The sequence below is a fragment of the Vipera ursinii genome (assembly GCF_947247035.1).
Source record: "Vipera ursinii genome assembly, chromosome: 14".
NCBI classification, from domain to species: domain Eukaryota; kingdom Metazoa; phylum Chordata; class Lepidosauria; order Squamata; family Viperidae; genus Vipera; species Vipera ursinii.
The window spans coordinates 6,819,808-6,834,759 of record NC_139527.1 but is presented as its reverse complement, the minus strand read 5'-3'; the positions used below and the strand labels follow the sequence as shown (position 1 = coordinate 6,834,759).

The 14,952-nt window shown below is 46.2% G+C and overlaps 1 protein-coding gene across 1 annotated transcript in view; it reads left to right on the top strand.

Moving 5' to 3' along the window:
• Positions 1-14,952, top strand: part of FBRSL1 (fibrosin like 1) — a 504,421-nt gene that overhangs the window by 312,499 nt on the left and 176,970 nt on the right. The window contains 1 exon segment of the mRNA XM_083373413.1: positions 4,122-4,151. Coding sequence (XP_083229539.1) covers positions 4,122-4,151 — 30 coding nt within the window.

Below are 14,952 nucleotides of genomic sequence, written 5' to 3'. Positions count from 1 at the left end.
TTTTTCTTTTCTTTCCTTTTCTTTTTTTTTTCCTTCTTCAATTTCCCTTTGCTGAATTCGGGATTAAACCTGTCATTATTTTTAGTGGGGAGTAAAAAAAAACCAGGCCAATTAAGATCTTTTTTTAGGATCCTTTCTGGCAGAATGAAGAGGCAATTGGCACCTTTCTACAGTAATCCCTTTACAAGCCCTTATGAACAGAATACAATGGACTGTTTACAGATTTACTTATAAACCGGTTTACTTATAAACCGGGGAGCTTTAACAGCCTGGAGGAAAATTTAGGTAATTGAGGCCTTTGTCTTTCAGAGCTGCCTGTCCTTGACATTCTTCGACTTTTCTTAAGCTGTGTATTTTGACAAGGGCTTTTGTCCCATTGTGGTTGAAAGACGGAAGGGAACTTTTCTCCCCTCCCTTTCTGCTTTCTTCACCTGTTAAATTCCTTTAGGGTTTGCACATCTTTCATCAGAAAGCAGCTATTTTGTGTGTGGTTTAAAAAAAAAAAACTTGGATGACACTAGGAAAACAACTAAAGCTAGACCTGAAAAGGGTTGGGTCTCCCGTTTTTTAAAAAATCTGTGTTTAAAAATTCAGCACCAGGCTTTTTGGATTCCAGAATGCTTTCTAAATAAGGGTGGCCGTTTACAGGTGACTGGGCGAGCTGAGAATAAGAAATTATGAGATGCCTTCCCAGAATTCACTGCCCTGGGAAAGAAAAAAACAAATGCAAGAATTATCAGGTAAAGGTAAAGGTTCCTCCGCACGTGCGTGCTAGTCGTTTCCGACTCTGGGGGCCGGTGCTCATCTCCGTTTCACAGCCGAAAAGCCAGCGCTTGTCCGAGGACGTCTCCGTGATCCTGTGGCCGGCATGACTAGATGCCAAAGGTGCACGGAACGCTGTTACCTTCCCACCGGAGCGGTCCCTATTTTTCTACTTGCATTTTTTACGTGCTTTCAAACTGCTAGGTTGGCAGAAGCTGGGACGAGTAACAGGCACTCACTCTGTTATGCGCCACTCGGGATTCGACCCGCCAAACTGCCGACCTTCTGATCGACAAGCTCAGCGTCCTAACCCACTGAGCCACCACCATTATCAACCTTTCACTAAAGTCTGGCCTGCAGCAAGCATTTCATTGAGGAAGAGCTGAAATGTGTGAAGAACAGTTACAGGAATTGGGTATGTCTAGTCCAGGGGTAGGCAACCTTGACTCTTTTATGACTCGTGGACTTCAACTCCCAGAATTCCTGAGTCAGCATGGCTCAGCTTGGAAACCTCTCCATTTCTCCTCAGCATGGCTGGCTCAGGAATTCTGGGAGTTGAAGTCCACGAGTCATAAAAGAGCCAAGGTTACCTACCCCTGGTCTAGTCTAATGAAAAAAAGGACTAGGGAGGACATGATAGCTATGTTCCAATATTTAAAGGGCTCCTGCAAAGTTGGGGGGCGGGGTCACACTATTTTCCAAAGGACCAATAGGCAAGATGAGAAACGATGATTGGAAACTAACCAAGGAGAGAAGTAACCTAGAACTAAGGAGAAATTTCCTGATAGTGAGAACAATTTATCAGTATTACAACTTGCTCCAGAAGTTGTTGAGACTGGACAACCATTTGTCTGAAATAATATAGGGTCTCCTGCCTGGAGCAGGGCATTGGACTAGATGACCTCTGAGGTGCCTTCCAACTCTATTATTCTATGTTCTATACCAGGGGTCTTCAAACCTGGCCCTTTTATGACTTGTGGACTTCAACTCCCAGAGTTCCTCAGCCAGGCATGCTGGCTGAAGAATTCTGGGCGTTGAAATCCACATGTCATAAAAGGCACACCGGCTGAGGAATTCTGGGCATTGAAGTCCACAAGTGAGGAATTCTGGGCGTTGAAGTCCACAAGTCATAAAAGGCACCACAAGTCATAAAAGGCATGCAGGCTGAGGAATTCTGGGCGTTGAAGTCCACAAGTCATAAAAGGCATGCCAGCTGAGGAATTCTGGGCGTTGAAGTCCACAAGTCATAAAAGGCACGCAGGCTGAGGAATTCTGGGCGTTGAAGTCCACAAGTCATAAAAGGGCCAGTTTTGAAGACCCCTATTCTATGTTCTGTGAAATTTGGACCTTGCATAACAGACACACTTGAAAGTACTTAGAGGCAAATGAAACTTTCTTTCCATTCTCCGGTGGAGCCTGGCTCCACATCTTATTTCTGCCCTGGCTTTCCCCTCACCCTACCCCACCCCGCAAGCCTCCTTCACAGAATGGGTGTTATTTTGTTGTCAGAATGCGTCTTCCGATGATTCCAGAACCAGTCCCACTGATGCAGAAATAAGTGGCCTCCCTAGGAAATTGATAGGCCTTTGGATCGGTTTTGATGGGAATCAGACTGTGCAATTGGTCTCCGAGGAGATTGAGGAAAGAGACCTGGTGGTTCAGGATTTCTCTCTAGGGTTGTTGGTGTTTTGACAACGCACGCCCGCCTAAAGTGTACCGAGCTCCTTTGAGGAAGCCAGCACATTTGCATTCAGTTCCAGGTTTAATGGAGAAACCCCCTGCCGTTTGGAGGTCATTTTCTGCCCAGATAGCAATCCAAATAGCTCTATTCTTTTAACGTGGCGATGTGCTAATGCTTTCCCGTCCCCAGCTACTCATCTCTGTGCATCCTCAAGCATTCCAACCTGTGATTATCCTGCCATATGTACAGCGGAAAAACGCAGGCGGTTCATTTGCCAAGCTAGTAAGAGCGTTCTGTGTAAAACTACTCAAGGCCTGGACCAGTGCCATTGCTTCTATATTCCTCCAGGACTCAGAGGAGCGTTTTTTCAAATGGGAGGCGTTTGAGCGTCGAAAATATAATCATAAGGCCGGAAGGGACCTTGGAGGTCTTCTAGTCGAAACCCCCCCCCCCAAGGCAGCAGACGGTATAACATCCCGGTCAAATGGTTGTCTATTCCAGAGGGTTTTCAGCCTATGGCTTGCAGACCCCTGGCGGCCCGCAGTATCACCTCTGAAGAAACGTTGTGATTTAAATCTTGAGTTTCAGTCTTGGTGGTCTGTGGCCATGGTCCATGGCCACAAAAGGTATCTAAAGGGGGTCAGTGGTGAAGAAAAGGTTGAGAACCATTGATCCAGTCTGTTTTTGGAAAACTCCAGGGATGGTGCATCCACAACTCCAGCAGGCGAGCTGTTCCACTGATTAATTGTTCTCACTGTCAGACAACCCCCCCTTATTTTTAGGTTGAATCTCTCCTTGACAATCTTCCACCCATTATTTCCTGACTGCCCTCTGGTGCTTTGGAGAATAAGCCAAACCCTTCTTCTCCGTGACAGCTCCTCAAGCCTTGAAAGACAGTTACCATCTCCCTCTTAAACCTTCTGTTCGCTAGGATGGACACACCTCCCTCCCTCAAACGTTCATCGCGCAATTTATCCTCCAGACCCCTTATCATCTTCTTTGCTCTTCTCTGCACACCCTCTAGGACCTCTGCATCTTTTTAAAAAAAATATCCTATTTGTATTTGAGATGGGTGGACTTCAATCCCCACAATCCCTCACTGACACTTTAGTCCACCCATCTGAAAGTCACCGAGCTTGAAAAACACTGATCTATCACAGATTTTGGGGGCGCTTAGGATTGGGTTGAAAAAATTTTGCATCTGCAGTTGAGGAGGACCACGTTGTCCACCTGGATAGGGATGGATTTCAGGGATGGAGAATTTTAGGGCTTCTGTTCCTGTGTGCATGTCTTGCAACCTCAACGTGGCAGGAAACATGCCATTGGAGTTAGAAGAAACTTCAAGAGTTGTCAGAATGCTTCCCACTTTTGGTCCAAAGGATCCTCCCAGTTCTTGGATTCCGTGAAATCATCTGAAGCCTGAAATTTAGCAGTGCTGAAATTAAAACTTTCTCTGTTTGGCTCATGAGGGTGCAAAAAGGGCCTGAGAATCCCAGAAATGAAGATAGTAAAAATAATAATAATAATAATTGTGTTTGACACAAGGACTTTCATTCTGGAAAAGAGGAAAAGTAGAGAATTTAGTGGTGAATTACACCTTGATGCACGTGAGTTGTTTTTTTTCCTACCTGTTATAACTGAATCTTTTCCTTTCTCTCTCTTTTTTTTAAATTTACAGTGCGACAGCGAGAGTGATATTGACGATAAGGTAAGAAGACCCCATCTCTTTACTTGTAGTAATAATTTTTACCTTCTCCCCACTAAAAGCAGAAAGAAACGACCATACTTTCTTTTGTCTAGCCTACTGTCGGGTTTTAGAAGTATTAATTGCTGAAAAACCCCCCCCTGAGCTTTTGAATGCTACTTAAGTTTTTTTTTTTGAGCTTCCCTATGCATGCCTGCAGACACTTATCTCCCCCCCTCCCCCAAATAAAACCCCTGCTTGTTGCTAACAAGAATCAATTCCTGGATGAATGGGCTCTGATTGGAAATGAATTCAGAGCCGCGCCGGTGCCTCGACCGTCTTAGTTTGGAGAAAGGCTCGCTACCGTAATGACTTGCAAAGCAATACTTTATTTATAACGACTTTAAACATGTCAGTTTGTGTAATGGAGTAAGCAGATGGACAACCAGGACCCTGCTTTTGCAGATGATGCTGTTAACTGTCAGGTTGTGTTTTGGCTCCGTGCATAACAAATTGATCGTGCAGTGGTGATGTTGTTGTTTTTTTTTGGACTTTTGGAGATGTTTCAGAGGGCAAGACGACGAAAAGGGAAATCGGTATAAACGTGTGTTTGAATCCAGCAACTTGCACTAACTTTTCCAGTTACAGGCAGTCCTCAGTTTACAACTATTCAAAATTACAACGGCAATGGAAAAAAGAGGCTTAGGATCACGGTTCACACTTACGACCATTGTTCACACTTATGACCATTGCAGCATCCCCCTGGTCATATGATCAAAATTCGGGTGCTTGGCAACTCACATTTATAACAGTCGCCATGTCCCGTACACTTGAGCAATAAATCCTAGTTTCACCATGAGCAAAAATAATTTCTGTAGCCATCCTTAGTTTAACACCAGGACTCTATCCACACCACACCTGGCTCTCACTGTACTTGAAAAGATTGGCTGTACTTCTTACATAAAGCTTATATTTGCAAGATGCTTTATTGGGCTTGTATGATATTCTTAAGACTAGTTTGACCAGACATCTTTCCGTCTGTTTATTTTGTAACAGGTTTGTCATTCACTTTAAAAAAAATGAAGTGCATATGATATAATAATCTTTTGCCTTGATAGCAAAAAAAAAGTCTTGCCAATATTTAATGTAGATAAATATTCATTTTTATCGGCTGGGCTCTTTGCTTCCAGTCAAAATGCGAATTGCCAGCTTGGGATCCATACCCAAGTTGTAAAATTCCCGGCCTGCTTTGAATTCCACCTTCTGTTCTTCAGCAGGTTAAGTGCATTCCAGGGAAGTTTAGCCTGTCTTTTTAATTTTGTAAAAAAAAAAAAGGATTTTTTAAAATTCCATTTATATCCCGCCCTTCTCCGAAGACTCAGGGCGGCTTACAAGCTTAGCAGTAGCCTTCATTCTATGTATATGCCTGCTTATTAGGGCTTTCGCCCCCCCCCAAGCGGCATTATTACAAAGTCAGCTTAATTGCCCCCAACAATCTGGGTCCTCATTTTACCTACCTCGGAAGGATGGAAGGCTGAGTCAACCTTGAGCCTGGTGGGACTCGAACCTGCACTAATGGCAGGCAGCTGGTGTTACTTAAGGAGGCATTAGCCCACTGCTCCACCAAGGCTCTTTGAATTCATCGCTTATAGCGCGCAAGTTCTTTTGGGTTATTGTCAGTGGCGGGATTCAAATAGGTGAACAACTGGTTCTCTGTGTGGATGCCGCTTCCGGAAGTCCATTCAGGGCCTGGGCAACAAAAAATTAGCTACTGGTTTTACCGAAGTGGTGCGACCCAGCTGAATCCCACCACCGATTATTGTCTTCCAGACAATAGAAGAGATGGCAGAACCCGGGGCGGAGTGAAAAAGAGGGATCAGCCTAGAATCCCTACGTAATCACAAGAGAACTAAGTTCAGCCCTTCTCGACTGCTGTTCACCCTTTATTCAACTCTGTTATGTCAGTTGAGAAGATTCCTGGGAACAGGCTTTACGCAATAGATGAGTTTAATTGAACCTTCAGGTCTTTCAGGCCTGATAAGGTTCTCCCAGCCATGACACTTCACAGTTAAGGGGTCCTCACTGGTGGTCCTTTTCCATTTCTGGGACTTTTCTGGAAGTCTTCTCTGTTATCATTAAGGACCTTTTCATTATTCTTTCTTCAACGGAGCCTTTGACCCACTGCTGCTTTTAACGGGTTGACTGTGTTGTGTCATCCCTTTATTTATTTTGCGTATTGTCTTTGGGTCCGGGTGTATACTTAACTGGCCAAGCTGCTCTCAAAAGCACTGATTGAAAGCTAGGCTAAGGCGGGCCTAAAACAAATAGACAGAGAGCACCTTATAACTCAGCAAAAGCACAAACAAGGACAAAATATATACAGGGAGATCAGCAGGCGAGGAAGTTTAAATAAACAGCATCAACCAGCAGCAATCATCCGCTAAAAGCTTGGGAAAATAAGGTGACCTTAATCTGTCATCTCAAGGAGAAGCGTTGAATGACTTGCACGGCTGGGATGTCCAAGAACACAGAAACGTTTGAGCCACCCAAGTTGCTGAATCTGGCTTTTTGTGTTGGCGTGTTGAGTAATGTTTGCTTTTGTCTGCCTTGCTTGAGACCCATGAAAACTAAGATGGGAACAAGGTGGACCTTAGTTCTTTTTTCCTTTTTAGCAGAATAACAGAATTGGAAGGGTCTTCTTCTAGTCCAGCCCCCCTGCTCAAGCAGGAAACCCCTGTACCATTTCAGACAAACGGTTCCAACCTCTTCTTAAAAACTTCCAGTGTTGGAGCATCCGCAACATCTGGAGGCAGGTTGTTCCACTGATTAATTGTTCTAGCTGTCAGGAAATTTCTCCTTACATCTAGGTCAGACATGTCAAACACAAGGCCCGGGGGCCGGATCCGGCCCACGAAGTGGTTTCACGTGGCCCGCGAAGCCATCCTGGAAACAGTGAGAAAACGGCCCCCACTGCCTTGGCCCTGGCCCAGAGACCCTCCTTCTGCCAGAGACCCTCAGATCTGTCCCACTCCTGCCCAGGCCCCCATAGGCACCCTTGATGTGAATGATGTAGAGCTGGCCACGCCCACCCAGTAGGCCATACCCACTCTAGCCACGCCCACCCAGTAGGCCATACACATTCTAGCCACGCCTACCCAGTAGGCTACACCCACCCTGGCCATACCCACCCGGCCCCTTGAGGGCAACCGCAATGCTGATGCGGCCCTCAATGAAATTGAGTTTGACATCCCTGATCTAGGTTGTTGATTAGTTTCCATCCATTGCTTCTTGTCCTGCCTTCTGGTGCTTTGGACAATAGGTTGATCCCCTCTTCTTGGGGGCAACCCCTTAAATATTGGAGGTCTGCTACCAGTGCTTGCAAGAGCATCTTTGGGGAAACTCAAGGCAACTTCTTCTGAAAGTAACATCAAACTCTACCTTTCTGAAAGCTCACTGAAGAAGCTTCTTGGATAAGAAGTGAAACATCTTCATGGAAAAACAAAGGAAGTCCAGTTGACTCTTGAAAAAGCACCTTTGGGACAACCATGATCTGGATGACTTGAGAATCTCTAGAGACATTGGCCTTGAGTTTGGCTGGTAGCTTAACTGTCTAAGAGGGGGACTGAATGTTGTATCACGCTCTACTTCATATGGGTGCTATTGGAGAGTTTTATGGTCTCAACTAATCAGTGAAAAGCCGGAGCTTTTGATTGCTTCAGCATCCATTCCGCCCTTCTTTCTCATGTCAGCTGGGTCCACCCCCAGTTGTGAACCGCACATATGAAGGGCCTAGAGACTTGAAAAACTTACATTTGGAGACTAGAGTTGATATTTTGAAGGAAGACCAATGCAAGCTTGGGAGTGCTGGTGTCTCAAGTAGCAGATAACCAAGGCAACCTTTGTTTTGCTTTGCAAGGCCCCCTGTTTCTCCACCACCCAACATATTTTTGGTGGATGATCTCACAGCCTTAGAACCCCACCAAACTTCAGGCCACGGTTTGATAATGATCTTGGATCTTATTCTGGAATTCTAATTTCCCTTTTTGCTTTGAGAGAAAAGGGAAGTGAAAGTCAGATTTTCTTTGAGAAAAGCCTTGGTGGAGCAGTGGGCTAATGCCTCCTTAAGTAACACCAGCTGCCTGCAATGAGTGCAGGTTCGAGTCCCACCAGGCTCAAGGTTGACTCAGCCTTCCATCCTTCCGAGGTAGGTAAAATGAGGACCCAGATTGTTGGGGGCAATAAGCTGACTTTGTAATAATGCCGCTTGGGGGTGTGTGTGTGAAAGCCCTAACAAGCAGGCATATACATAGAATGAAGGCTACTGCTAAGCTTGTAAGCCACCCTGAGTCTTCGGAGAAGGGCGGGATATAAATGGAATTAAAATAAAATAAATAAATAAAATAAAAATCTTAACATTCCCTTCGAACTTAAGTGTTCCTTAATGCCACAGGAAAATTTCCTGTGTTCTTCCGTCTCTATTTCTAGAAAGAAAAAAATACCCTCCAAATTTATTATTCCCCCCTCCCCTGAAATTTACTACACTATCCCCTTCAGCCTTCTTTCTTCCCTTCAGATAGTTTGGAAATTAAACTCAGGTACTTCTCGACTTCGTGACCATTCAGAGTTGCAACACCGCTGAAAGAAGCGACTTGCGACCTTTTTTCCCCACACTTAACGACCATTGCAGAATTCCCCGTGGTCACGTGATGGGGTCACGTGATCCCTTTTTGCAACAAGCAAAGTCCATGGGGAAGCCAGGTTCACGTAACAATTGTGGCAAGAAATGCCATAAAACGGGGCAAAACGAACTTGACAAATGTCTCACTTAGCGACAGAAATGTTGGGCTCAACTGTGGACAGGCCCCCTCAGTATTGCCCCATTTCCCCACTAGACGAAGGCCGAGGGATTTGAACTGTCTTCTTGGAGCACACGTCCACCAAACGTGGCTTGTGTTCCGTCAGCCCACCAATCTCTCACCATGAGATATACATACCTACATATAGATATATATATATAGAGAGAGATTTCCCTTTGCTCGCTCCAACAGCATTAACAGATAGCAATTACCCTTCATTTTTTAGCAACTATAAAGTCTCCATTAATTCAAGATTTATGTAGTTATAGCATTTAGCACAGGAATAACACCACAGAGAATTGGTTTATACACATGTAATGAGAGAGCTCACGGCATACTTTAGTGAACATTAACATAATGGTGTAATATAAAACATCAACACTTTCTCTTATTGTCTCTTACCTGCTTTAGCGCGTCTAGGGAAAAAAATGGTGAGCAGCTTGTTCAGCTGCTCAGCTAAATGGCATCCTGTCCCAAATGAATGAATGAATAGAAATCAGAGGCAAAGATTGAGTTGCCTAAAACGAGGGGAATGAGTGAATTCCTTACCACTCCCTAACGGGATGGCCACTTTTGCTCATACGCGAACGTGTATTTGTATTTGTATTTTATTAAATTTGTATACCGCCCTTCTCCCGAAGGACTCAGGGCGGTGAACAGGGCATATATAAATAGAAAATACAAAAATTAAAAGAGAATTAAACAATTGCCCAAATAAAAACAGTAACAGTATAAAAACCCATTAAAAACCCTAACGTCCCCCATCAGGCCAGGCCAGCTTGTTCAAATAAATGGGTCTTCAGACCGCGCCGGAAGGAGCGAAGGTCCGGTGCCGTCCGGAGCTCAACCGGCAGTTGGTTCCATAAAGCCGGGGTGCCCACAGAGAAGGCCCTCTCCCTGGGGGCCACCAGCCGACATTCTCTGACCGGAGGCACTCTGAGGAGGCCCTCTCTGTGGGAACGCACAGGGCGGAGGGAAGTTGACGCCGGCAGCAGGTGGTCCCCGAGGTACTCCGTAAGTTGAGGGATGTGTAAGTTGAGGGATGTGGCAGGGAGATAGGAGTGACCTAGAGATAGTCTTCAACTTGTGACCACAATTGGGACCGAAATTTCCGTTGCAAGTCGCTTCTGTCATAAGTCGAGTCATCGTGTGATTGGGTCTGATTTTACAACCATTCTTACCCTGGTCATAAAGCAAACGTGACGATGTCCTTCAAAGTGTCAATGCAACGACATCCCTCACCGTCCTTCACCCCTGTAGATCCTTCATCCACGAAGGGATCCTTCATCCCCCAGGGATGTCCATGTTTTTGAAATCCCACCTCCTTCAGCTTCCTTGCAGACAGAATAACGGAATACGGAATAGCAGAGTTGGAAGGGACCTTGAACGTCTGCTAGTTCAACCCCCTGCTCAAACAAGACACCCTATATGCCAGTGATGGTGAACTTTTTAGAGACCGAGTGCCCAAACTGCAACCCAAAACCCACTTATTTGTCGCAAAGGGCCAGGGCCGCATCAGCATTGTGGTGCCCTCGGGGGGGGGGGGCAGGGAGGTACCTCTGAATGCCGGGCGGCACAAAAATGGGCCACTGTGCTGCAAGGTGCAGCAATGGCTGCCGCGGGGTGCAGATACATACAAGGTGCTGCACCACACAAGAACTGGGCAGGGCTAGTGAGTATCACGCAGGCACTAGCCCCACCCCATTTGCAGCGTGTGCGTGTTCGCAGCCCTGTGCGTGCATGCACGCATGTAAAATGCTTCCCCCTCCCTTTTCTTCCAGTCCAATAATCGACAATGGTTGGTGACCTCTGCTCTACCACCTCTACTTGAGCTTGTTAGTCAGCCGCTTCGTCTCCTGTGTGCTGGGCAGGACTCCTGCTCCGGGCAGCGGTGATGGCCTGATGGACCTGCTGCTGTTGGCGGTGGCGGCGGCACGCGTGCCAACAGAGAGGGCTCTGAGTGCCGCCTCTGGCACGCGTGCCATAGGTTCGCCACCACTGCTATATGCCATCCTGGACAAATAGCTGCCCAGTCTCTTCCCAACAGAATAGTTCACCCAAGTGATGTACGATGGGAAGAGGCAGAACTTCACACTGCCTCAGAAAGTAAGCTCTCGCAACTAAAATTACCAGAAGGAGTCAAGGCTGGACATCAGGAAGTCTCGAGCTTTTTTCCGAACAGAAGCAGAATAATATATAACAGAGTGGAAAGGAACCTCGGAGGTCTTCTAGTCCAACCCCCTGCTCAGGCAGGTGACCTTACACCATTCTGGATAAATGGCTGTCCAGTCTCTTCTGGAAAACCTGCCGTGATGGCACAGCCACACCTTCTGAAGGTCTTCTAGTCCAGCCCCCTGTTCAAGCTGGAAGACCTGGCCCATTTCGGACAAAATGGTTGTCCAGTCTCTTCTTGACAAGCTGCAGGGTTGTCGTATCCGCAGCTTCTGGAGGCAACACCTCCCCGCCAAATGCAGCTGGGATCCTTGTGCCCTGAATCTTTGGCAGCGGGTGGACTTAATTTGTGGCTCACTGCTCACTGCTTCCTATTGGGGAAGCAAAACGGGCTTTCATCTCCAATATAAACAGCCCACCCAACAGTCCTTTGACAGAGCTAATGGTTTTTTTTATACCAAAAAGAAGGTGTGTGTGTGTGTGGGGGGGAATGGACAGACTTAATGTTTCGACTGTAGCAATCACCGGTTCTGATCTCCTTAATGAAATTAGATTAAGTGCACCTGGGAAAAAGCTGAGCCTGCACATTGCCTTCATCACCTCCTTTAATTTAAAACCAATTTGAGGGGAAAATATTCTCTGAAGTCAGAGAGATGTGGCAGGAGAGGGAAGTTGGAGGAGGGAGAGGTGGGGGGGGGGAACGGAGCTTTAACATCTATCTGGATAGCTGCTGGCACTTCTAATTCCTTTCCCCACTGTCAGGGTGAAATATTAAGTCTTAAGAAAGAGAATTTTAAAGACTTACGTGCAAGTGCTTCTACAGTCTTTCTCTCTCTCTCTCTCTCTCTCTCTCTCTCTCTCTCTCTCTCTCTCTCTCTCTCTCTCTCTCTCTCTCTCTCTCTCTCTCTAAAAAAAAAAAGCAGAAAACACCTTTGAAAAGCCAGCCCAAGGACACCCCCTGTCAATCTGTAGGTCTTGTTTTATTGGCTATCGGGGAAGGTCTGGAGATTCAAGGGACAGAATTGGCCTCGTAGAGGTCGTTCTGGTCCTGAGACAGAGGGACACCAGTTTTGTAGTCTTTGCTGCCCTCCATAAATGGATTATCTTGTTGGCTTGGGACTGTATGTAGAAAATTTACCAAATTAAGTTTACGTCCTGGAAACTTTAGGAAAGATTGCTTTGGGAAGACCAGCCCAAAGTCAGGGTACACAGGCATAAACTTCCTGATGTTCTCCAAGTGCTGATTCAACTCTGCTCAATCCCAGTCACCTTTGCAGGAAGCAAAAGAATTGGTGAGTTGTAGAGCAGAGACATCACCCTGCCTACAAAAGTGCGTACAGTCAAGGCTATGGTTTCCCCAGTTGCAATGTATGGCAGTGAAAGTTGGTCCATAAGAAAGGCTGAGCGCCAAAGAATTGAGGCCTTCGAACTATGGTGCTGGAGAAGACTCCTGCGAGTCCCTTGGACTGCAAGGGGATCAAACCGGTTCAGTCCTAGAGGAGATCAACCCTGACTGCTCTTTAGAAGGCCAGATGCTGAAGCTGAAACTCAAGATACTTTGGCCACCTAATGAGAAGGAAGGACTCACTGGAGAAGAGCCTAATGCTGGGAAAGGTTGAGGGCAAGAGAAGAAGGGGATGACAGAGAATGAGGTGGCTGGATGGAGTCACTGAAGCAGTAGGCGTGAGCCTAAACGGACTCCAGAAGATGGTAGAGGACAGGAAGGCCTGGAGGAACGTTGTCCATGGGGTCTCAATGGGTCGGACATGACTTTGCAACTAACAACAACAGAGCAAACATTCTTCAATTATCTCAAGAAAAAACTAATAGTAGTCCACCTTTTCCTTACTGATCCCCCGGGAATCTTCTACTCTCACCCAATGTCAAAGAGAAAGCAGAATTTGCTGCCCTTTTTCATCCTACTGTCTCCTTCCAGATGGAGAAAAGATATTAGGAGCCAAACATCACTGATGTATTTTCCCACCAACACACTGCAACTTTAATTCTGAAAAAGAAGAAGATATATTTCCAAAATGTTTTCTTCAAAGTAGACTTTTGGTTGTGACCCGACATTTGTAGGAGAAGGAACAGGCAGAGCGGGGCGCAGTGTTAAGGGTGTCACCAGCTTAGAGTCATTAAGTTGCCACAAATGGTCCAACCCCTCTTGAATTCTGTTGACTCTTATCTAGCGCCAATTTAATGCTGACCGTTAGTTGACTAGCTTCTTCTTGTGTAGAGGTTTGAGCAATAAATCTTCTGGACTGCAACTTAATGTATGGGTCTGATCTTTTGTGCCTGACATATTTCTATAATTGTGAAGTTCTACAGGAAAGAGTTTCCCCAATACAGTGAGAAAAGGCTGAACAGTCACATCGGTTTTCTTTCTAGACACCCGTTAGAGGTACAAGCGGCAGAATATTCTCAGTGGGAATATCCTGGAAAATCTCCTGTATGTGTTGATGGCTTTTAAGGTTCCTTTCAGAAATCTCAAGATTAACAGCTTCTTAAACTCCAAGGGACAGTGAGTAAACTTAGACATCTACTTACAAAGGGGTAGGCTTGGGATAACTCCACCCCAAGGCTAGGAGGACAGGATCTTCTGTGGGATGTTGTTGACAGTACCCAATTACCGTAGGTAGACCAAGTGCTGGATTCAATTATAAAGACTGCCGGCGGATAACACCCAGGGGGAGGGCCTTCTCAGTGGGTGCGCCTGCCCTTTGGAACCAGCTGCCCGTGGAGCTTAGGACTGCCCCCGACCATCAGTCATTCCGCCGGGACCTGAAGACCTGGCTCTTTGAGCTCTCCGGCCCAGGCTGAGAGTTTTTAAATGGGGTTTTATATTTGTTCAGGGATTAAATTTAATTATTTTAACTGTCTTTAACTTTTGTATTGTATTGACGTTTTTAAATACTTTGTAAACTACCCTGAGTCCTATGGGTTAAAGGCGGTATATAAATTCAATAAACTAAACTAAACTAAACTAAAGTAGTTTGTTTGTTTATTTGTTTATTAAATTTTTATACCGCCCTTCTCCCGAAGGACTCAGGGCGGTGAACAGGGCATATAATAAAAATACAGAAATACAAAAGTTAAGAAAAAAATTAAATTATTGCCCAAATAAAACAGTAAAAATATACAAATATTAAAACCCTAAGTTAACTCCCCATCAGGCCAGGCCAGCTTGTTCAAATAAATGGGTCTTTAGGCCGCGCCAGAAGGAGCGGAGATCCGGTGCCATCCGGAGCTCAACCGGCAGTTGATTCCACAAAGCCGGGGCGCCCACAGAGAAGGCCCTCCCCCTGGGGGCCACCAGCCGGCATTCCCTGACCGGAGGCACCCTGAGGAGGCCCTCTCTGTGGGAACGCACAGGGCGGAGGGGAGTTGACGCCGGCAGCAGGTGGTCCCCAAGGTATTCCGGACCCATGCCATGTAAGGACTTAAAAACCATCACTAAGACCTTGAACCTCACCCGGAAGACAACTGGTAACCAATGCAGCTCGCGGAGCAAAGGTGTAACATGGGAGTACCGGGAAACTCCCAAGACAACTCTCGCGGCCGCATTCTGTACCAGTTGGAGCCTCCGAGTGGTCTTCAAGGGAAGCCCCATGTAGAGAGCATTGCAATAGTCAAGACGAGAGGTCACGAGCGCATGAGTGACCATACACAGGGCATCCCGGTCCAGATAGGGCCGCAACTGATGCACCAGGCGAACCTGAGCGAAAGCCCCCCTAGTCACGGCCACTATGTGGTCTTCTAAGGTAAGCCGTGAATCTAGGAGGACTCCCAAGTTGCGA